Here is a 20865-nt window from a genome sequence, read left to right as displayed (position 1 = left end):
GGCGATGACTCAAGAATGACGATCGACCGCCGATGGTGTTGCTATTGTTTCATCGTCACCGGCGTGGAGACAGAGGCGATTGTTCTCCTCTTTTTCGCAAGTCTCTTCGAATGTGGCCGCCTTTGGAAACGACCTTCCCGATGATGTCGCTCGCCGTCAAATTCGACGCCTCGCTCGTCCCCGTGCTTCAGTTCTTTTCGAGGGATGGCGCAGATTGGCCATGAACGTCCCTTCCAGCGCCTCCACACGAGCGACATGCCGGGAAACTTCGATCATCAATATCTCGGCATGCTCGCGATAAGAGTTGCGGTGACATCTTCGCCCAATGTCACCGGTGGGACGCCACGTCCGGAGGGCCGCCATGGTCGGGGGACCGTCGTTGTCGTGGTAGGGGGTTGTCGTAATCGCGGGTAGGGGGAGGGCTTCTCCGGCCGAGGAATCGCGGCGCTGCGTGGGTCGGAAGTAGGAGAACGGCGCCCAGTCACACGACGATAGAGGGCCGCCTCTCATCCCCGACCTTCGAGCAAGTGGTTCCCGGAGCAATGGCATCCATCCGCTCGGTTGGCGCCAACAAATATTTCTTCTTCAAAGATTCACGAACCATCTCAGAAACTAACATATGTAAAACCAAACAATTTCAAATGAGATCATTCATTTTTAAACTATAAAAACTATATATTTAAACGTTATAGAATATAATTAAACGGAGAACAAAAATATTTAAACCAGATGATGAATAAGAGTTAAACGGTAAATACTAAAGTTAAACGCTAAATAAAATGTTTAAACATTAAAGACTTATGTTAAACATTGTCCATGATTTATTACCTCTTTTCCATCGAGCGATGACAAGCTCGCTTTTCACCGTCGCTTGCTTCCGGTAAGTACTTTCACCGTAGCACAAACGATCCTTGGGATCTTGCCAAACGGACTTTCTTCCCCGCTCCGGTCACCGTAGAAACCGACGCTAAGCGCGACCGAGCAACCCTTAATGTACCCTCGTGTTGGTTTTTCTTCCCAGAGCATCTATCTTGCACTCGAGCGCCGCCATGGAATATCCTCCATAAGCCACTTGCTAGCGTCGCTCGCGCCCTACGCGTGACGCCCCCCATGGTCGGTAGATCATCGACGTAATCAACGATCCAGCTCGAACCGAGCATGATGTATTTGGGAAGAGGATCGTCCCCTACGAGGTACACCATCGAGTTTGACAAAATTATCTTCTTCTCCCTCCGTCGAACAAGTTGCACCGGAGTGCTCTTGATGGAGTCTCTCGTCTCTCGTAGGTCTTTGATAGATACCGCCTCTCGAACCGACCGGTTTTCTTCTTCCGAAAGACCACTGCGTCGCCATCGCAACGTGCACTCAAGAACGAGGGCCACATCTCGAGGTCTCGAAACTCAAAGCAGCTTTTCCCGATCCTCGAATTTATTAGTGCGACCATCGCATCTTTGCAAAAAGAGAATCAAGAAGGGCCCTCTCTTGGTATATGGCTTCCACTCGAATGACCGCAAACGGTGTCCTTCGAATAATCTCCCGAGTGTCGAGGGGTCATGTTAACTTTCAATTCAGTCTAAGGTCTCCACAACCGCTGTCAAATAGCAACGCCCATTAACTAGGGTCTGACCGCCATAATCACAAGCTCGCATGATAATAACAACACATTCAACATGCAGATTGACAAAAGTTTAAGCGGAAATATAAGGTTTTAAACGGTAAACTCTCGCTTATTAAACAGTAGATATAAAAATGTTAAACAGAAACCCATTTTTGTTAAACAGTAGACGAGAATACTTGAACAGAGACAACAAATGTTAAACTCAGAACATCTCATTTCTTAAACGTCAACCCTCATTTGTAAAACTCGCAACCATATCAAACGAAAACGGAAATGTACATTATAAATATTACATAAATCATAATAATCGAAAAACTATTTCGATAGTGTATACATACTGAAAATGCAAAACAAAAACAAAAACCCTAGCCCAGAAATCTCCCTCGCAGACTAACAAAACCCCACCGAGAAATCCCCTCTGCAGACTTCAATATCTTCCAACAAAAACAGAGCATAAAACAAAAACCGAAAAATCTTTCTTTAGAATAGCAGATAACATAAAAACCATACTCAATACCTTAGATCAACCCGATGAAATGCCAACTAGTCAGCGGGGGACTTCTCCTTCGAGATACCGTGGAAAGGGAAAAGTCGATGAAATGCCAATTACAGAGGCTCACGGTAGAGACAACTTCTGAGACGACTTGGAAATGGAAAAGCCAAGACGTGAGTTGAGAAAAAGCAATTAAACTGGCTCCAATAAATTGCCTCTCGGGAGTTACTCCTACTGAAAACCCCCACTTCCTCTCAAATCGCCGAGATGGCTGCAGCCACGACTCCCCATGCAAGGGCATTTTTCGTCCAAAAAAATTTGAAACTCACTCCGCTCACATCCGTTACATGTGGTTTGGGGGTTTGAAAAAAACATAGACTTTAAAAAGGAGGGGGTTTTTGGGGATCTGAAAAACTAACGGGGTGTTTTTTGGCAATTTTACAAACTTAAAAGGGTTTTTGGCAATTTCCACTTTTTTTAAATATTAATTTATATAATATAAAAATTATATTTTTTTAAAAATTTTTGTTAAAATTTATTATTTTGACCCCTGATTTTTGTAACTATGATATAACATATAAAAAAATATTTTTTAAAAAAATATATATATATATATATATATATTTTACTTGCTCAATCTTAAAAAAAAATTATAACTGTCTTTATAGTCTTTATAGCCCTCATTGTTTTTGTTTCTTTTTTTTTTGGTTAAATTGGATGGATCGAACAGTAATGACATGTCATTTGACCAATCTACAATATTATATATATATTGATTTTTTTATAGAGAACATACAAAATTTGTTTTTAGTTCTTTGAGTCAAGCAACCCTTCATATTCCTCCTAGTTCCGCCATTGCTTGCTTACATAGGTCTTTCGCAGAATGATCTATTGATGTTTGCAAATAAACAGAAGGAGAATGTGACTTCTAAAACACAAATAACAAAAATTACATCCAAGCACAAAGGAGGGACTACGCAGGTTCATGAAATTGTACCAAAAACATGGGGGAGTTTTGTTAAGAGCAGTTTGTCATGAGGTAGTCACTACACCATAATGGGTCTTTAGCGGCCTTTTTTTTAACATTTAGCGGCATTTAAACGCCGCTAATTACCATAACGGCGATTTCACAAAACGCCGGGCAAAACGCCGCCAAAGATAGTGTCGGCAATGTCCCAGCAATTAGCGTCGTTTCAAGATAAATGCCGCTAAATTAGCGGCGTTTTTTATTTCCTTTAGCGGCATTTTATACCTTATAAAATAATTAATTTACCAATTATATTAGCGGCATTTATTTGTAAACGCCGCTAAATTAGCTGGGCGCTTATCCGTTTCTTTTAGCGTGCTTTTTAAAAATAATTTAAAAAAATTAATGTAAATTTTTTAACCCTGATTTTTTTAAAAAAAGAAAAACAACTACTCTTATTGGCAACTTTGTATTCTCATATTGTGGTTTTCCGACCATGACTCATTATAATCCTCATTAATTTTTAGGGCTATGATGAACGCTAAAGTATGTGTTGGGAAGGATTTCAACTTTCAACCTTAAACTTGGGAGGGAAATAAAATATACGTTACATGAGTACAGGGAAACTTGGAATTGAAGCATGCCAATTTTATCAAGAGTTGCTGATTATTTTTATTTTTATTTTTATTTTAGTTAAAGCTTTGCAGGATTTTGATCCCTATTTTTGAAAAATTAGTTTTATGAGTAAGATAATCTTGTTCTGTTGGTTGGCTTGGAATAGCAAAATACTTATCCTTGATAATTTTGTTAAAAGAGGTTGTAACATCTAATGTGCCATAGATACATGTATTTTTTGCTATCGTGCTTTAGAAACGGGAACCACATTTTCCTCAAGTACAGTTTCACTAAGCATATATTGGTGGGCAATTTTGTAGTCTTGTTTTGTGGTTTTGTGGTTTTCTGACAATGGCTTATTATAATCCCCTTAATTAGTTTTAGTAAGTTGAAGAAGTACAACATAACTGCAGAGGTATATATATATATATATATATTTAATCGTAGGTGACAAATGCATTTTACTTAAAGGTTTGTCAAAAAACAAATAAGTACAAAAATGCGGTAATTACGATAACTTATTAATCCTCAATAGATTAATTAACTCTATTAGTCACCACATACATGTGGCAATAAAAGTCAATTACGTGCGCACCCAAAAGAACCATACTGAACTAATGAGTCTCCCTATAATGCAACTCTAAGAGGATGGACATAACTCCTAGGATAGAGCACTTATCAGGACTAATTTAAATAATATTTGTGTTTAAAAATAATAAATAAATAGTACTAATATAGTATACATTACATATTTTTAACTTTGCACTTCTCCATCCACTGCATCGGGCATTGGTTGTGCAAGTTAAAGTTAATGTATAGGTATACATAGGATTGCTAAGACTATTTATATTTTTCCTAATAGCTTGAATTTAAAGCACATCAATTTCTATCCAAAATTGCTAAATATTTGGTTTTTTTTAGCTTTAAAAATCCCAACAAAATTTTTGTGAAAACAAAAACAAAGAAGAATTCAAAAAATTTTTTTTTTTTAAAATCTTATTTTCTGGTCAATAATTATAAAACAAATTTAAAACTGAAACTTAAAATTTAGAATTTAAATATTTTATTGATACTCAATTTTTTTTAATAAAACAAGTTTTAATTAAAAAGTACTCATCTTGTATTAACTTCTTTATTATTATATTATTTCTTTTGTATACTTACACGTATAAATAATTAACCATTATTAAATATAAATGTTATCCTCAAATAATTCTAAAGTTTTGAAATGACCTGATTATACATACTTTGATTTTTTATATATCTAACTAGAATTATTTTTGATAGAAATCCAAGTGTTGCATTAACTCCATGCTATCCCTTCAAACACACTCGCCCAAAATCGTCTCATCGTTATTGCAAACCTTCCAACCTTTGAGGTACATATATAATTCTCATCCATCTTTAAGCGACACTATGGATTGGGAAAGCAAACAAGAAGCCGATCATGCCCGGAAGAGCACAGTGGAAAACTACCAAACAAAGTGAAGAAACTCTCGGCAAAAGGAGCCTACGGGCTGAGTTTTTTTGAAGCCAAAGACCTCGAAATCAGCTTGAAATGGTTGCCGTCAAGCTGACAAGTCACATTTGAAGAAAATGAAGAAATCCCTCGACACTTAATCTTCGCGAGATCGACATCTTATCATCTTGTCGCCACCCAAACATCATCGGCTTCAGAGAATCCATCATCGATTGTACCCTCAACTCTGTTTTCATCGTCGTGGAGTGGCCGTCACCAACCTCAAGACTCACATGGCCTCTTCGCCGAAGAGCTTGAAGGAAGCCACGGTGAAGCAGCTCATGTTCCAATTGCTCCGAACCTTGGGTTATTTTCACTCTCACGGGATATTCCACCATGATTTGAAACCCGACAACATCCTTGTAATAACCAGTTTTCTTTTTTTTGCCCCATTAATTACCGCAGCAGCCCGGTACTGTAGAAGTTGTTACTGTAGTAGTCCGATATTAGAATATTAACTTTTTGTCTCCCCAATTCCATCTCACATTCATGTGATGCAAATCCTAGCCCTAAGATCTTTCTCCACCTTTGATTGTGGATGGTTATGGGTAAGTGAACCTTCAATTTTTCTTAATATTTTTTTATACAATTGTTGATCTTAACCCTAGATCTGGTCTCCATTTTTCTCTCTTTTGATTTCTTCCTAGATCATTTGAAGTAATGGGGGAAGCTAGAGATTTCAGGTGAGTGGGCTAATCTAATCCTTATCGGTTTCTTTTAACTCTTACATGATGTATTGGTTTTGTTTGGAAATGATTTTGCATGATGATGTTGGAACTCTTGTTTTGTCTTGTTGGAGTATCATACCAAGTTTAATTGAGAAATCTCCATAAATTTACTTAATAATTTTTATTTGATATTCGATGCTTTATTTATATATTTTGGCTCTTTATTATTCTACTTGTCAAGATTGATTTTGTGTTGGATAACAAACACCATGCTCGATCTTAGTTTTGGGTTGTGAAATATGAAGACCTTTATCAGTTAGAATCAATGTGATTTATGTGGAAAATTTTAGTGGATCTCATGTATTAAATGGGGTGATTTTCCCATTTTGGGTGAAACAAAAATATTTGAAGAATGTCTTATGTAAATTGGTTGTTTTCATGTATTATGCCAGAAGTTATGTGTGGAAAGTTGGTAATGAAATACTCTTGAATATTTAATGTGAGCAATGACCAATTGATTGTTAGAATATGATGATATGAGTTTATGAATTGTTGGAAGTGATGTGTGTGTGAGAGTTTTATATTAATGTTAATGGCATGGGTATATATGCTTATATCATGTGTGTTTGAATTGTTATTTTAGATTGGTAGATTGGTGAAAGAATACTTTAGTTTCCCTATATCCACAATTGGAATGGAAAATAGTCCTAGGTTTGTTAAATTGAAAAATTGGTGAGTTTACTTTAGTGTTATTACATCTTTATTATTAGAGAGAATTGGTGTATGTAAATTGATCATTATTGGTTATGTTGGAACTCATGTGTGAATATTTGAATAATGAATGCCAAGTGTTTGACATAATCCTTTAAGAATTACTTGTAAGCAATGACCCTGTGATTATGAGATTGTTGGGGAAAATGATGGTATTTTTGAAGTGAAGGTCTGTGGTTAGAGGAAATTTTATGGTTATATAAATTTTGGATGAATGTTTAAACTCGTACCTTTCAATTGATTGAGAAACCTTTGAAAATGATATCTCATATCCTTGCATGACTTGAGTTAAGAGAGTTGGTTTAAGACTAGATTAATGCATGTATCTTGATATCTTGAAATGACCTTGAGTGGCTGGAAATTGTGGCCAACATTCGGAGGCAATAGAGACAGAATTTGTGGAAGATTAAAATTGGAAAGTAGTATCGAATTGTTTAATCTATCTTCCTGCCAAATTTCATATTCCTGCGAAACGATTCATTCAATTTGACATGCCCTGGAGGTACTTCTGTGTAGACATGAAGATTTAAAGGGAAACTCCAGACTTATTAAGTGCAATTAGACAAAGTGCCCAGTATAGAAAATATTTCTTATCACCTTAACTTTTAACTTGGAAAATTTCAAGTTCATTGGATTTGTAGATTTTGATTTATGATCTATTAAAGAGGGCTTGTGCAGGATGATGTTTCTATGTAGACTTTTCAGATTTATAAGGATTTTTTCGCACTCTTGGAGGTTGAATTTGGGAAAGAATTAAAGAAGGAAATGTTCAGGATTGTCCTAAGTTTGTTTCTACAAAATATCTTTGCATTTGATATTATGTTTTTGGAGTTATGTGTTATGGAATGAGGCATATTTAGAGGTGTTTTCATGCTGAGAGATGTGGGATGTAATATAATAAACTAAGTGTTTATCTTGCATTATACCTTGGGTTCTAGGTGTTTTTAGGTTGGTAAACATGGTTATATGTAATCCAGCTTGATAATGGGAATCTTGAGGTTATTTGTATTTGGAATTGTTGGAATTGTTGGATTTTAGCAATCATGTAATTATGTGCTGGAGTGTAAAATTTACTTGTTATGTTATTTCCCTATTATAGTTTTGCTCATATTTTGGAAAATTTAGAACATTACCAAGTTGATTATTATGTATTAAGAATTTTCAACCAAACATGGTTATCATAAATTACCACCATATTCCTAGGCATATAATATTGATGATCTCATTACCACGGTAATCTCATTACGCATTAATATATCATTACCGTGAACCAAACGACCCCAAAGGTTAATGTGCTTAATTCTAGTGATGTTCAGCCAGTGCTAGGATGGATCCACTAGTGTTGTCGCTTTCTCGAAATTTTTCTGAAAATACACTTTCTTTTATATTATTGAATAATATTAAGTTGTAAAAGTACTTTTGTAACTTCATTGATTTATTTTTATCTTCTCTGAATCAGGTTCTGAGGCCTTGCAGACTTATAGGGTTCACGCCCTGTGGGTCTACGGCCGTTTGTTCACTTGTAGGGTCTAACCAGGCCGGGTTCGGGGCATGACAAATTAAGTGGTATTAGAGATTTTCAAATAACTAAAAACTAAAGCTTTGGTTTGAGTTTTCTAGTTCAATATTTTGATTCATGTGTTTTGATGACTCCTACTGGATCCAATTTGTAGTATAGTTGAGTGTAGTAACCCAGTGGAAATTCATTTCATGTGTAATCAATCTATCATAGTTGTGGAACCATATAAGTAAACTATTAGAGTCTAAGAAAATTTCGAGGACGAAATTTTTCTTAAGGCCGGGGGTGGTAGATTGTAATAACCAATTTTTTTTGGACCATTACTACAATAACATGTTACTGTAGAAGCCATTACTGTAGATGTCCGTTACTGTAGTAGTCCGAGATTACAATATTAACCTTTTGTCTCCTCCAACTCAATCTCACATTCATGTGTTGCAAACCCTAGCCCTAATTAAGATCTTTCTCCATCTTTGATTGTGGATGGTTATGGGTAAGTAAATATTGGATTTTCCTTAATTTTTTTTAATGCAATTGTTGATCTTAACCCTAGATCTGGTCTCCATTTTTTTCTCTTTTGGTTTCTTCCTAGATCCTTTGAAGTAAGGGGGGAAGCTAGAGATTTCAAGTGAGTGGACTAACCTAATCCTTGTTGGTTTCTTTTAACTCTTACATGATGTATTGGTTTTGTTTTGAAATGATTTTCAGATTTTGCATGATGATGTTGGAACTCTTGTTTTGTCTTGTTGGAGTATTGTACCAAGTTTAATTGGGAGATCTTCATGAATTTACTTAATGATTTTTACTTAATTCTATTGTTTTGAAACAATATAATTCCGGATACCCCTATGGGTACCAAGTGGTACTGATCACCGGAGCTCCTTCTTGGAGAGAAGTATAGCTCGGCTATTGATAATTGGTCAGCGGGATGTATTATGGCGGAGATGGTGACAAGGAAGGTGTTGTTTCTTTGAGCTGGGATCGATATTGATCATGCTTGATATGATTTTCATGGTGATGGGTACAATTGGGTTGAGGTCATGGCCAGGATTGGATAAGTTAGGTATGACTCACAATTTTTTGGGTTGCTAAGCGAGGTATAACACTCTCCGTCCGATAGTGATGGTGAGGAAGCTATCAAGGCCGTAGTATGATCTCGCTGAAGAGGTTGTTGGAGGTGAATCCAAGGAAAAAGGATTACAACGAGGCCGCTCTCAAGCATGCCCCTACGTGATCCTTTCTTCCTCTAATTGTTGCCAACTTTTTTGTGACTATAATTTGTTTTGATGTTAGCATGGAGAGTTCAACTTCCTTGTTTGAAAACCAATCAAGTACCTGGTTCTGGCCTATCACATGCTGCCATATGTCCATTTTATTTATTTTCTATTGTAATTATTTTTTTTATGTGGGCACGTGGCATCATATGATAGTCCAGAACTAGGGACTTAATATATCATTGAAGAATTTGGTTTAATCAAAACAGACACAATATATTTCATTGGTAGTAATTATCTGCCTTCACATTCAATTATTATTGGAAGAAACCAAATATTCTTTAGCAAATTCTATGAAGCCCTTAGATTTCAGCATGTAGCGTTTTTCTTTCATTGTCTAGTTCCACCTTCTGCCGGTCGACATGATGGAAGTTTTAAGATTTGTTTACGGTGGATACTTGCACTAGCTATGCAAGAATTCTGAGGCAGACTTCTTAGGGCACCACTTCGAAGCTGACATAGTAAATTCTTTTTCTATGAGAGGCTAGTGGTGTGCTTGACCCCCAAATTAATGGTGTTAATATATACACACATACATACACACACACATACATACATACATATATACATACATACATACATACAAAATTTTTTATATTTGACCTATTAATATTTTACAAAGTAGTTTATCTAGTAAAATTTTTTTTTTCAAAAATCTATTATTTATCCCCTTTGTTTTTTTTAAATATTAATTTATATAATATGAAAATTATATTTTTAAAAAATTTTGATAAAATTTATTATTTGACCCTGATTTTTGTAACTATGATATAACATATAACAATATTTTTTATAGTCTTTATAAAATTTATCCCCTTTGTTTTTTTTAAATATTTTTTATATAACAATATTTTAAAAAAAAATTATAACTGGCTTTATAGTCTTTATAGCCCTCATTGTTTTTGTTTTTTTTGGTTAAATTGGATGGATCGAACAGTAATGACATGTCATTTGACCAATCTACAATATTATATATATATATTGATTTTTTTATAGAGAACATACAAAATTTGTTTTTAGTTCTTTGAGTCAAGCACCCCTTCATATTCCTCCTAGTTCCACCATTGCCTGCTTACATAGGTCTTTCACAGAATGATCTATTGATGTTTGCAAATAAACAGAAAGAGAATGTGACTTCTAAAACACAAATAACAAAAATTACATCCAAGCACAAAGGAGGGACTACGCAGGTTCATGAAATTGTACCAAAAACATGGGGGAGTTTTGTTAAGAGCAGTTTGTCATGAGGTAGTCACTACACCATAATGGGTCTTTAGCGGCCTTTTTTTTAACATTTAGCGGCGTTTAAACGCCGCTAATTACCATAACGGCGATTTCACAAAACGCCGGGCAAAACGCCGCCAAAGATAGTGTCGGCAATGTCCCAGCATTTAGCGTCGTTTCAAGATAAATGCCGCTAAATTATGCGCTTTTTTATTTCTTTTAGCGGCATTTTTATACCTTATAAAATAATTAATTTACCAATTATATTAGCGGCGATTTATTTGTAAACGCTAAATTAGCGATGCTTTTAAAAATAATTTAAAAAATTAATGTAAATTTTTTTAACTTTCGATAGAAAAAAACAACTACTCTAATTATTATTATTATTATTTTTTTCTAGAATCTTTATTTTTTTAAATTATTCCCTTTCTCTTTTTAAATTATTATTATTATTATTATTATTTTCTCTTTTTCCTCTTTTCTTCTTCTTCTAGTTTCTTCTTCATCATCATCATCATCATCATCTTCTTCTTCTTCTTCTTCTTCTTCTTCTTCTTCTTCTTATTATTATTATTATTATTATTATTATTATTATTATCACGTCGTCTTCTTATTGAGTCGTCATCATCGTCATCACATTCTTCATCTTCATCTTCATCTTCATCTTCTTCATCATAACTTAGTATCATTTTCACACTTTTTTCAATATCAAAGGATATTTATAGAAAATAAAAACTGATGGTATTTAGCGGCGTTTTTCTTAAAAAAACGCTGCTAAATTAAAATTTTTAAATTAATGGTGCCAAATTCAAATTTTCTCGAAAAATATGCCGCAAATTTTGAATTTTCAAAAAAAATAAATTTTGGCGGCGTTTTTATGCATAAACGGCGCTAAAGTTTAATTTTGTAATTTTTAAATTAAAAATTAGATTTTCACGACGTTTTTTTGGGACAAACGCCACGGAATTTTTAATTTTATAAATTTTCAAATAAAAAATATTTTACCATCTAGCGGTGTTTTTGAAAAAACGCTGCTAAATCTAAATTTTTGGCTTTTAAAATTTAATTATATCATAACTTTAGCGCCGGTTTTAGTCATAAATACCGCTAAAGTACAGTACTTTAATGGCGTTTTAAAAAAACACCGCTAAATATAAATTTTATTAGTTTCAAATTTTATCATATCAGGAATTTAGCGGCGTGTTTTCTAAAAACGCCACTAATTACATTACTTTAGGGGCGTTTTTATAAAAACGCCGCTAAACATAAATTTTGTGCTTTGAAATTTAATTGTATTATGACTTTAGTGGCGTTTTAGTAAAAAACGCCGCTAAATATAAATTTTATGACTTTGAAATTTAATAACATCTACAATTTAGCGGCGTTTTTTACAGAAACGCCGCTAAATTACAGTACTTTAGTGGCACTTGCAGGAAAACGCCAATTAATTATTTTTTTAGTGGTGTTTATGGTAAAACGTCGCTAAAGTCATAAATATAGTGGTGTTTGGGAAAAAAAAAACACCGCAAAATAAATGCCGCTATAGACCCATTATGGTGTAGTGAGTGCAACCTTACTTGCAGAGTTAATAATTAGAAAACCTGTGAAAACTCACAATATTCACATACAAAAAAAATAATCCCAGGTCTTTCCTCCACTCTAATGAACTAATTCAACATTAATGTGTTTGCTTTTGTCTCTATAAATTTGTTCAAATTCATACAAATTAACCGGTGCAAATGCGCATGTACTCATAAGGGTCATTATATTAGAAATACAATTGGATAACTGAATAATAGATTGCCGAGTTCGGAAGTACTCCCAAGGAGTTATAATATATATATATATATATATATATTGCTTGGTATAAAATATATAATAATGAAAACATATAATTTTTTTCTTTTAAGCTTCCAGCATTCTCTCATAAATTAGATAGTATATTAAAAAGAAATCCAGATTTAGATAATGACATCAATTGTGATGGGCTTCTGTGCATCAGTGGTTAATTTGTTAATCCGCATCTTGGGGTGGGTTGATTCTCTCTTCCTCCATCGTCTCAAAATTTTAAAATTGTTCCTCAGCCATCTTCATCTTGTCGGTAAACTTAAATTAAAAAAAAAATAATAATAAGAACTAACATTTATTCAAAAATAATTAAATAAATAAGAACTAACATTTGTAAAGTTTTTATTTCAAAAAATTTTTTTTTTGTAAAGTTTATTTATTTAAAAAATTAATAAATCTTAAATCTATATACACTAGCGCACTAATGATTAATTCAACAAAAGTTTATGATACGCACACATGTAATACATAACCTTTTGTGAATGCCACTTATTGTTTTTTTCATTAAATTGTTTTTCTATATTATCATGTTTTTGATTGTATAAAAATTTATAATTAAATGTCATTATAATAGGCTACTGTGTAATAGTTTATGCTAACTAAATCAAGGTAGTTGTTGCAAATGTTTAAAAATAATTTGTTCTTAATTATATAAAAAAATAATAATAACTATTTTTTTGTAACATTAGAAATAAAAAAATTATAATAATCCTATATAGATTAATAAAGTTAACAGTGATTAAAAAATACAACTATAGGTGTCAATTTTTTGGATAGGTTTCATTGGCCGTTTATTTCGGGGGAAATAGTCGGAAGTGAGCAAGTAAAAGAAGAGCCACTTCCATGAGGTGAGGGAAAGTAATTTTATTTTAATACTGTTGGTGTTCATTAATCGAAAAGTAAGAATATGACTGTGTTAAGTGAAATTTTATGAATTTTAAAAAAAACTTTAAAAGTGAAGGAAATGTAATAGGGTGACTCACGGCCTTTACTTCAATAAAAAAAAATCATTAAAACTTATTTAATTCAAAATCCACTTTATAAAGTAGATTAAGTGGCACTTTTCTAGCATAAAAAGTTGGGAAAAATCAAATCCCTTCCCTAAAATGAATGTAGATTGCATCAATGGAAAATTTTTAATCACAACAAATAATTAAATAATTAATTTGTCATTAAACTAACCTTCGAAAATGCATAGTTGCCTTCTTTTTTACTATTTCTCAAGTCCTCCCCCTGTTAATCAAATTCACGAGGACAACATTGTCAAGTCAAGACGTAAAATTGTTTATAATTTACTTAATTTAATAAACTCTACTATTAAAAGAAACTACTGATAACATACATAGTATAGGTTCATGTGCAAATATGAGAAGCATAACTAATCAAAGAAAAAAAATGAATTAAAAATTAGGGTGTCTCATTTAAGTAATTTTTATATAGGTGTAGAAAAATTAATAATACGCAATAATTAACGTTATTTATTATAAATTATAACTTGAGATTTTCTTCATGCATGATAATTTCTCTTTAAAAAATAGACTAAAATTACTTTTTATTTTTTAATTGATTTCACATCACATATATAAATATAAATTTGGGTGAAAGTACAACAATGACCTCGTTAACATTTGTCATTAAATATCAATTTAAAATTAAACTAATATTTGAAAATGCATTAATCTTACATTTTATTTTGTTATTTTTAAGTCCTTTCTCTGTCAATCAAATTTACAGGGACAACAATGTTAAATTAGCAAATAAAGTTTCATAAATTTTATTAATTTAATGAACGATGCCATTAAATAAACCTATTACGAAGAATTTGAACTCTCATCATTCTGTACGCTACACAAGTGTTAATGTCTCTAATTATTTGAACCACTCAACGTGAGCGAGTTAATGTGTTTTTTTAATGCTCAAATCAATAATTCATGTTTTTAATAATAACAATGTAGAACAAATAATAATCAAAATCTCTCTTTAGGTAGTACAATACTACAAAACAATATAAAAACGAGCTATGTTCACTTTAGATAAAAGTAGATAAATGTATAATTTATTGAAATAATATATTTTAAATATATATATACACACAGATAACTTATTGAAGCATTTGGTTTGAGGAAACATATCCATTTTCATTTGTTGTTATCTACCTAGACGTCATTGGATTATATATTTATATGTTATTGCCATTAACTGCATATTCCTTAATCAGTCCTCCTTAGAAACGACATTTCTAAGGATTATTTACTTGAATTTTTTTAAAAAAGGACTTTTCTAGATTCAAATGGATTATCAGTTAATGTAAAAAAAAAATTATAAAAAAACTATATTTATATATTCAAAAGCCTTTTTGGGTCAAAAACTTTTGGGCTTTCAAGTGATCCATGATACACAACCGATTTTTAATTCCGAAATGATTATTATCCTTTTATGAAAATATATATATATATATATATATATATATATATTGTTTTGAAGCCCATGGTTATAAATAAATTTAAATAAAAATAAAAATAAAAAATATTTGTTTTAAATATAATTAGAGTTGTATCAAGATTAAGATTTGGGGTTAAAATAAGCTTATTTCTGTCATAAAATTACTAAATAAATAGATTTTTTTTAAGTATTTAAATTATGAAATAATTTCCTAAATTTATACTATAACTTAAATAGAGAATAATTTAAAAACAATAGTAATTTTAAACTTTATGTTGTGAAGACCATCATTATAAAATAAGTTTAGATTGAAATGTAAACTTTAAAATTTAAATTTCTAATATATTTTATTGATATTTAAAAGGTGTTAATTAAAAAGTCATGATATTCCTTACTAAATATAAATATTATCCAAAAATAATTCCAAAATTTTTAAACTTTTTTTTTCTAACTTTCTAAAATGATATTAGATAGAAATTTAGAAGTTAAACTAAAATAATAATATCCCTTCAACTCCAAGCTATCCATTCAAACACTCCCGCCCAAATAATACTATATAATCTCATCATTACAACTAACTTTCCAAATTTTCCATTTGCTCTCTCTCTCTCTCTCTCGCTCTCGGTGACATGGCGCTCTCTCTTGCTCTCGGTGACATGGCGCACACAAAATACATATCAATGGAGACTATGGATTTGGAAAGTAGACGACTTGAAGCCGATCATCGCCGGAAAAGCACAATTGCAAACTACCAGATAGTGAAGATGCTTGGCAAAGGAGCCTACGGTTGTGTTTTTTTGAAGCCATAGACCTCAGAACCGGCCACAGAGTTGCCGTCAAGCAAGCCACGTTCGTCCGTTATGCAGAAGATCATATTGAAGACATCCCTTACACTTCTCTCCGCGAGATCGACATCTTATCATCGTGTCGCCACCCGAACATCATCCGTTTCAGAGAATTCATCATCGATGATGCCCTCCACTCTGTTTTCATCGTCATGGACCGGGCAGTCACGGATCTCAGGACTCACTTGATTTTGGCATCAGGGAACTTGAAAGAAGCCATGGTGAAGAAGCTCATGCTCCAACTGCTTCTAGGCGTTTCTTATCTTCACTCTCATGGGATTCTCCACCGTGATTTGAAACCCGGCAACCTCCTCTTGACCGGCGTCGGTGACATGCGGCAGCTCAAGATTTGTGACTTCGGCCTCGGCAAGCGTTTTCATTATCTTTACGAAGAAGAAGGAACAGCATATGATTTGTTATCTCAGACTGTGGTTACTCAGTGGTACCGATCGCCGGAGCTTCTTCTCGGAGATGAGAAGTATACCGCGGCTATTGATGTTTGGTCGGTGGGTTGTATTATGGCGGAGATGGTGACGGGGAAGCCATTGTTTCCTGGGAAGTCGAAGATTGATCAGCTTGATATGATTTTCATGGTGATGGGTACGATTGGGTTGAAGTCATGGCCGGGATTGGATAAGTTGGATATGGCTCGCTATTTTTTGGGTGGCCCGGAGAGGTATAACACTCTCCGGTTGAGAGTGCCGCCGACGAAGCTATCAAGGCCAGGGTATGATCTGTTGAAGAGGCTATTGGAGGTGGATCCAAGGAAGAGGATCAGTGCAGAGGCTGCTCTCGACCATTCATGGTTCAGTGATCTTTTCATATCGATGTAGCTTAAATTTTTTACTATTTCCTTCGTCGTTAAGTACATATATATATATGGCAACACTTTTTTATTTCTTTGTTTGATATTCATATGGAGTCGTATATGTAAAAAGTTGTTGGAAACTTTTAATCTAAGTTAATGAAAGTTTTTTTTATTTTATACATCAAAATTTTGATTCTCGGTTAGTTTCTTTGTGCGTTTAATATGAAGAAGCAAAGGATATATAGAATTAATTTTGTAAGAATTTTATCTTTTGACAAATCTTTAAAATTCATAAATAGCGTTTTCAATGTGATTTAATCTTTTATAACAGTCAAATTAATAATTAACTTTTTCAATATCTCTAAACAATATATATATATATATATATATAAATCATTGAAGAATTTGGTTTAATCAAAACAGACACAATACATTTCATTGGTAGTAATTATCTGCCTTCACATTCAATTATTATTGGAAGAAACCAAATATTCTTTAGCAAATACTATGAAGCCCTTAGATTTCCGCATGTAGCGTTTTTCTTTCATTGTCTAGTTCCACCTTCTGCCCGTCGACATGATGGAAGTTTTAAGATTTGTTTATTGTGGATACTTGCACTAGCTATGCAAGAATTCTGAGGCAGACTTCTTAGGGCACCACTTCGAAGCTGACATAGTAAATTCTTTTTCTATGAGAGGCTAGTGGTGTGCTTGGCCCCCAAATTAATGGTGTTAATATATACACACATACATACATACAAACATATGAGAGGCTAGTGGTAGAAGCACCCCCTCCTTTTTATTTTTCTTTCTCTCATTTTTATTTTTAGTTTTTTTAAAAATATCAATCCTTTTTCCAAACTTATACTATAGTCTAAAATATAATATTTTGAAAAAAAAACTTTTTTATTTGACCTATTAATATTTTACAAAGTAGTTTATCTAGTAAATTTTTTTTTTTTTTTTTCAAAAATCTATTATTTCTCCCCTTTGTTTTTTTAAATATTAATTTATATAATATAATAATTTTGTTAAAATTTATTATTTGACCCTGATTTTTGTAACTATGATATAACATATAAAAATATTTTTTAAAAAATATTTATAAAAATATAGTTTATTTTTTTTTTGTTTTTTTACTTGCTCAATCTTAAAAACAAATTATAATTGTCTTTATAGTCTTTATAGCCCTCATTGTTTTTTTTTTTTGGTTAAATTGGATGGATAATGATATGTCATTTGACCAATCTACAATATTATATATATATTGATTTTTTTATAAAGAACATACAAAATTTGTTTTTAGTTCTTTGAGTCAAGCACCCCTTCATATTCCTCCTAGTTCCGCCATTGCCTGCTTACATAGGTCTTTCGCAGAATGATCTATTGATGTTTGCAAATAAACAGAAGGAGAATGTGACTTCTAAAACACAAATAACAAATATTACATCCAAGCACAAAGGAGGGACTACGCAGGTTCATGAAATTGTACCAAAAACATGGGGGAGTTTTGTTAAGAGCAGTTTGTCATGAGGTAGTCACTACACCATAATGGGTCGGCCTTTTTTTTAACATTTAGCGGCGTTTAAACGCCGCTAATTACCATAACGGCGATTTCACAAAACGCAGGGCAAAACGCCGCCAAAGATAGTGTCGGCAATGTCCCAGCAATTAGCGGCGTTTCAAGATAAATGCCGCTAAATTAGCGGCGTTTTTTATTTCCTTTAGCGGCATTTTATACCTTATAAAATAATTAATTTACCAATTATATTAGCGGCATTTATTTGTAAACGCCGCTAAATTAGCGGCGTTTATATGTTCTTTAGCGGCGTTTTTAAAAAATAATTTAAAAAATTAATGTAATTTTTTTTAACCTGATTTTTTTTTAAAAAAAAAGAAAAACAACTACTCTAATTATTATTATTATTATTTTCTTTTTTTAGATTTTTTTTCTTTATTTTTAAATTATTCTCTTTCTCTTTTTAAATTATTATTATTATTATTATTATTATTATTATTATTATTATTATTTTCTCTTTTTCCTCTTTTCTTCTTCTTCACATCTTGTTTCTTCCACTTCTAGTTTCTTCATCATCATCATTATCTTCTTCTTCTTCTTCTTATCGCGTCATCATCTTATTGAGTCGTCACCATCGTTATCACATTTTTCATCTTCATCATAACTTAGTATCCTTTTTACACTTTTTTCAATATCAAAGGGTATTTATAGAAAATAAAAACTGATGGTATTTAGCGGTGTTTTTTAAGAAAAATGCCGCTAAATAAAAATTTTAAAATTAATGGTGCCAAATTCAAATTTTCTCGAAAAAGATGCCGCAAATTTTGAATTTTCAAAAAAAATAAATTTTGGCGGTGCTTTTATGCATAAACGGCGCTAAAGTTTAATTTTGTAATTTTTAAATTAAAAAAAAAATTAGATTTTCACGGCGTTTTTTGGGACAAACGCCATGGAATTTTTAATTTTATAAATTTTCAAATAAAAAATATTTTACCATCTAGCGGAAACGCTGCTAAATCTAAATTTTTTTGCTTTTAAAATTTAATTATATCATAACTTTAGCGGCCTTTTTAGTCATAAATGCCGCTAAAGTACAGTACTTTAAAGGCGTTTTAAAAAAACGCCGCTAAATATAAATTTTATTAGTTTCAAATTTTATCATATCAGGAATTTAGCGGCGTGTTTTCTCAAAACGCCACTAATTACATTACTTTATGGGCGTTTTTATAAAAAAAGCAGCTAAACGTAAATTTTGTGCTTTGAAATTTAATTGTATTATGACTTTAGTGGCGTTTTAGTAAAAAACGCCGCTAAATATAAATTTTATGACTTTGAAATTTAATAACATCTAGAATTTAGCGGCGTTTTTTACATAAACGCCGCTAAATTATAGTACTTTAGTGGCAGTTGCAGGAAAACGCCAATAAATTATTTTTTTAGTGGTTTATGGAAAAACGCCGCTAAAGTCATAAATATAGTTGCGTTTAGAAAACCTGTGAAAACTCAAAATATTCACATACAAAAAAAATAATCCCAGGTCTTTCCTCCACTCTAATGAACTAATTCAACATTAATGTGTTTGCTTTTGTCTTTATAAATTTGTTCAAATTCATACAAATTAACTGGTGCAAATTATATGTATATATATGTGTCAGAATAAAATGGTAATTTTAAAAAAATTATAATTAGATTAATTAATAATGAATTAGGAAGAAGTGTTAAAATATAAGATATAATAATGAAAACATCATAAAAAATTTTCCTTTAAGCTTTGAGCATTCTCTCATGGATTAGGTATTATATTGAAATTAATTAGATTTATATAATGACATTAGGTGTCATACATTTTGTCTGTTTTTTCTATACATGAGAGGTTTTCACATTCACAGCTTGGGGTTCGCTCTGTTTTTCTCTCTCCATATTCGTTCAATTTCTCCTTTTCTTTTTTTGGTAGGGTGAATAAAATAAAATAAAATAAATAAAAAAGTGAGCAGACATTTGTAAGTTTTATTTACGTGAAAATTAATCAATCTTAAATATTTATACGCTAACATAAAAATAAAACCACATCTTTTTAAAATTTGTGCTTGCGGTACTTCCAAAGTACTGCTCGCTCACAGTTTATTAAGACATAGTACTATATATATATATATAAATATTTATTTAAAATGCGCTATGCTTCAATGTGGGTGTCATATGTGGGAGGAATCATACTCTCCATCTGTTCGGGGGATTTATGATTGTGAGATTATAGTCTCTGATATATAATTTTTGAAACACATGGCATATCCTCATTGTCACATGTGTGAGCGTGAATCACATGATAAATCTCAAAATAATTATTAAGTGAGGGCACTTGACACCATTTATCAAAACCTTTCCTAGAGCCAATGATTATTTCAACTAAATTCTATGATACTGACACATTGGAATTTGGTGAAAATACCAAACTGGTCACTCTATTATGTGTTTTCCGCTCTTATAGTTCCTTTAATATAAAATCCATAATTTTAGTACTTGTATTTGCACACTACCATCCTGTTGGTCCCTCCAGCTGACAAACGTCCATCAGCTGGAGTTTGTCAGCTGAAGTGACCAAAAAGAACGGAAATGTGTAAATACGAGGATCAAAAGAGTGGATCCGTCAGCTAAAGTATACATCTTTTTGTGTATTATTTGGGAGCATGGAATGCATCTCGAGAAATAATTTGAAATTATTTTATTATATAATTCACG

General features: G+C 32.3%; 2 protein-coding genes across 2 annotated transcripts in view; one reads left to right on the top strand and one right to left on the bottom strand.

Moving 5' to 3' along the window:
• Positions 1-204: 204 nt before the first annotated feature.
• On the top strand, positions 205-16713 carry LOC120260117 (cell division control protein 2 homolog). Its single transcript, XM_039267557.1, has 2 exons — positions 205-410; positions 15676-16713. Exons 1-2 carry the CDS (start codon positions 205-207, stop codon positions 16634-16636), a joined length of 1167 nt encoding a protein of 388 aa, XP_039123491.1. The 3' UTR covers positions 16637-16713.
• The window catches only part of LOC120260776, a 19862-nt gene continuing 11509 nt past the window's right edge, over positions 12513-20865 (bottom strand). Inside the window, exons 6-7 of the mRNA XM_039268337.1 lie at positions 13699-13749; positions 12513-12774 (exon numbers count right to left, since the gene is read on the bottom strand). The gene's annotated coding sequence lies outside the window, so the exon portion shown is untranslated. The remainder of the gene's footprint in view (positions 12775-13698; positions 13750-20865) is intronic.

Source organism: Dioscorea cayenensis, chromosome 5 (genome assembly GCF_009730915.1).
Source record: "Dioscorea cayenensis subsp. rotundata cultivar TDr96_F1 chromosome 5, TDr96_F1_v2_PseudoChromosome.rev07_lg8_w22 25.fasta, whole genome shotgun sequence".
NCBI classification, from domain to species: domain Eukaryota; kingdom Viridiplantae; phylum Streptophyta; class Magnoliopsida; order Dioscoreales; family Dioscoreaceae; genus Dioscorea; species Dioscorea cayenensis.
This window is presented reverse-complemented; position numbering and strand designations above follow the sequence as displayed.

Coding starts and splice junctions, on each gene's coding strand:
- LOC120260117 (XM_039267557.1), top strand. CDS start 205: ATGGCGCAGATTGGCCATGAACGTCCCTTCCAGCGCCTCCACACGAGC. Junction 411..15,675: donor GGGGGTTGTCGTAATCGCGG/GTAGGGGGAGGG, acceptor GACGACTTGAAG/CCGATCATCGCCGGAAAAGC.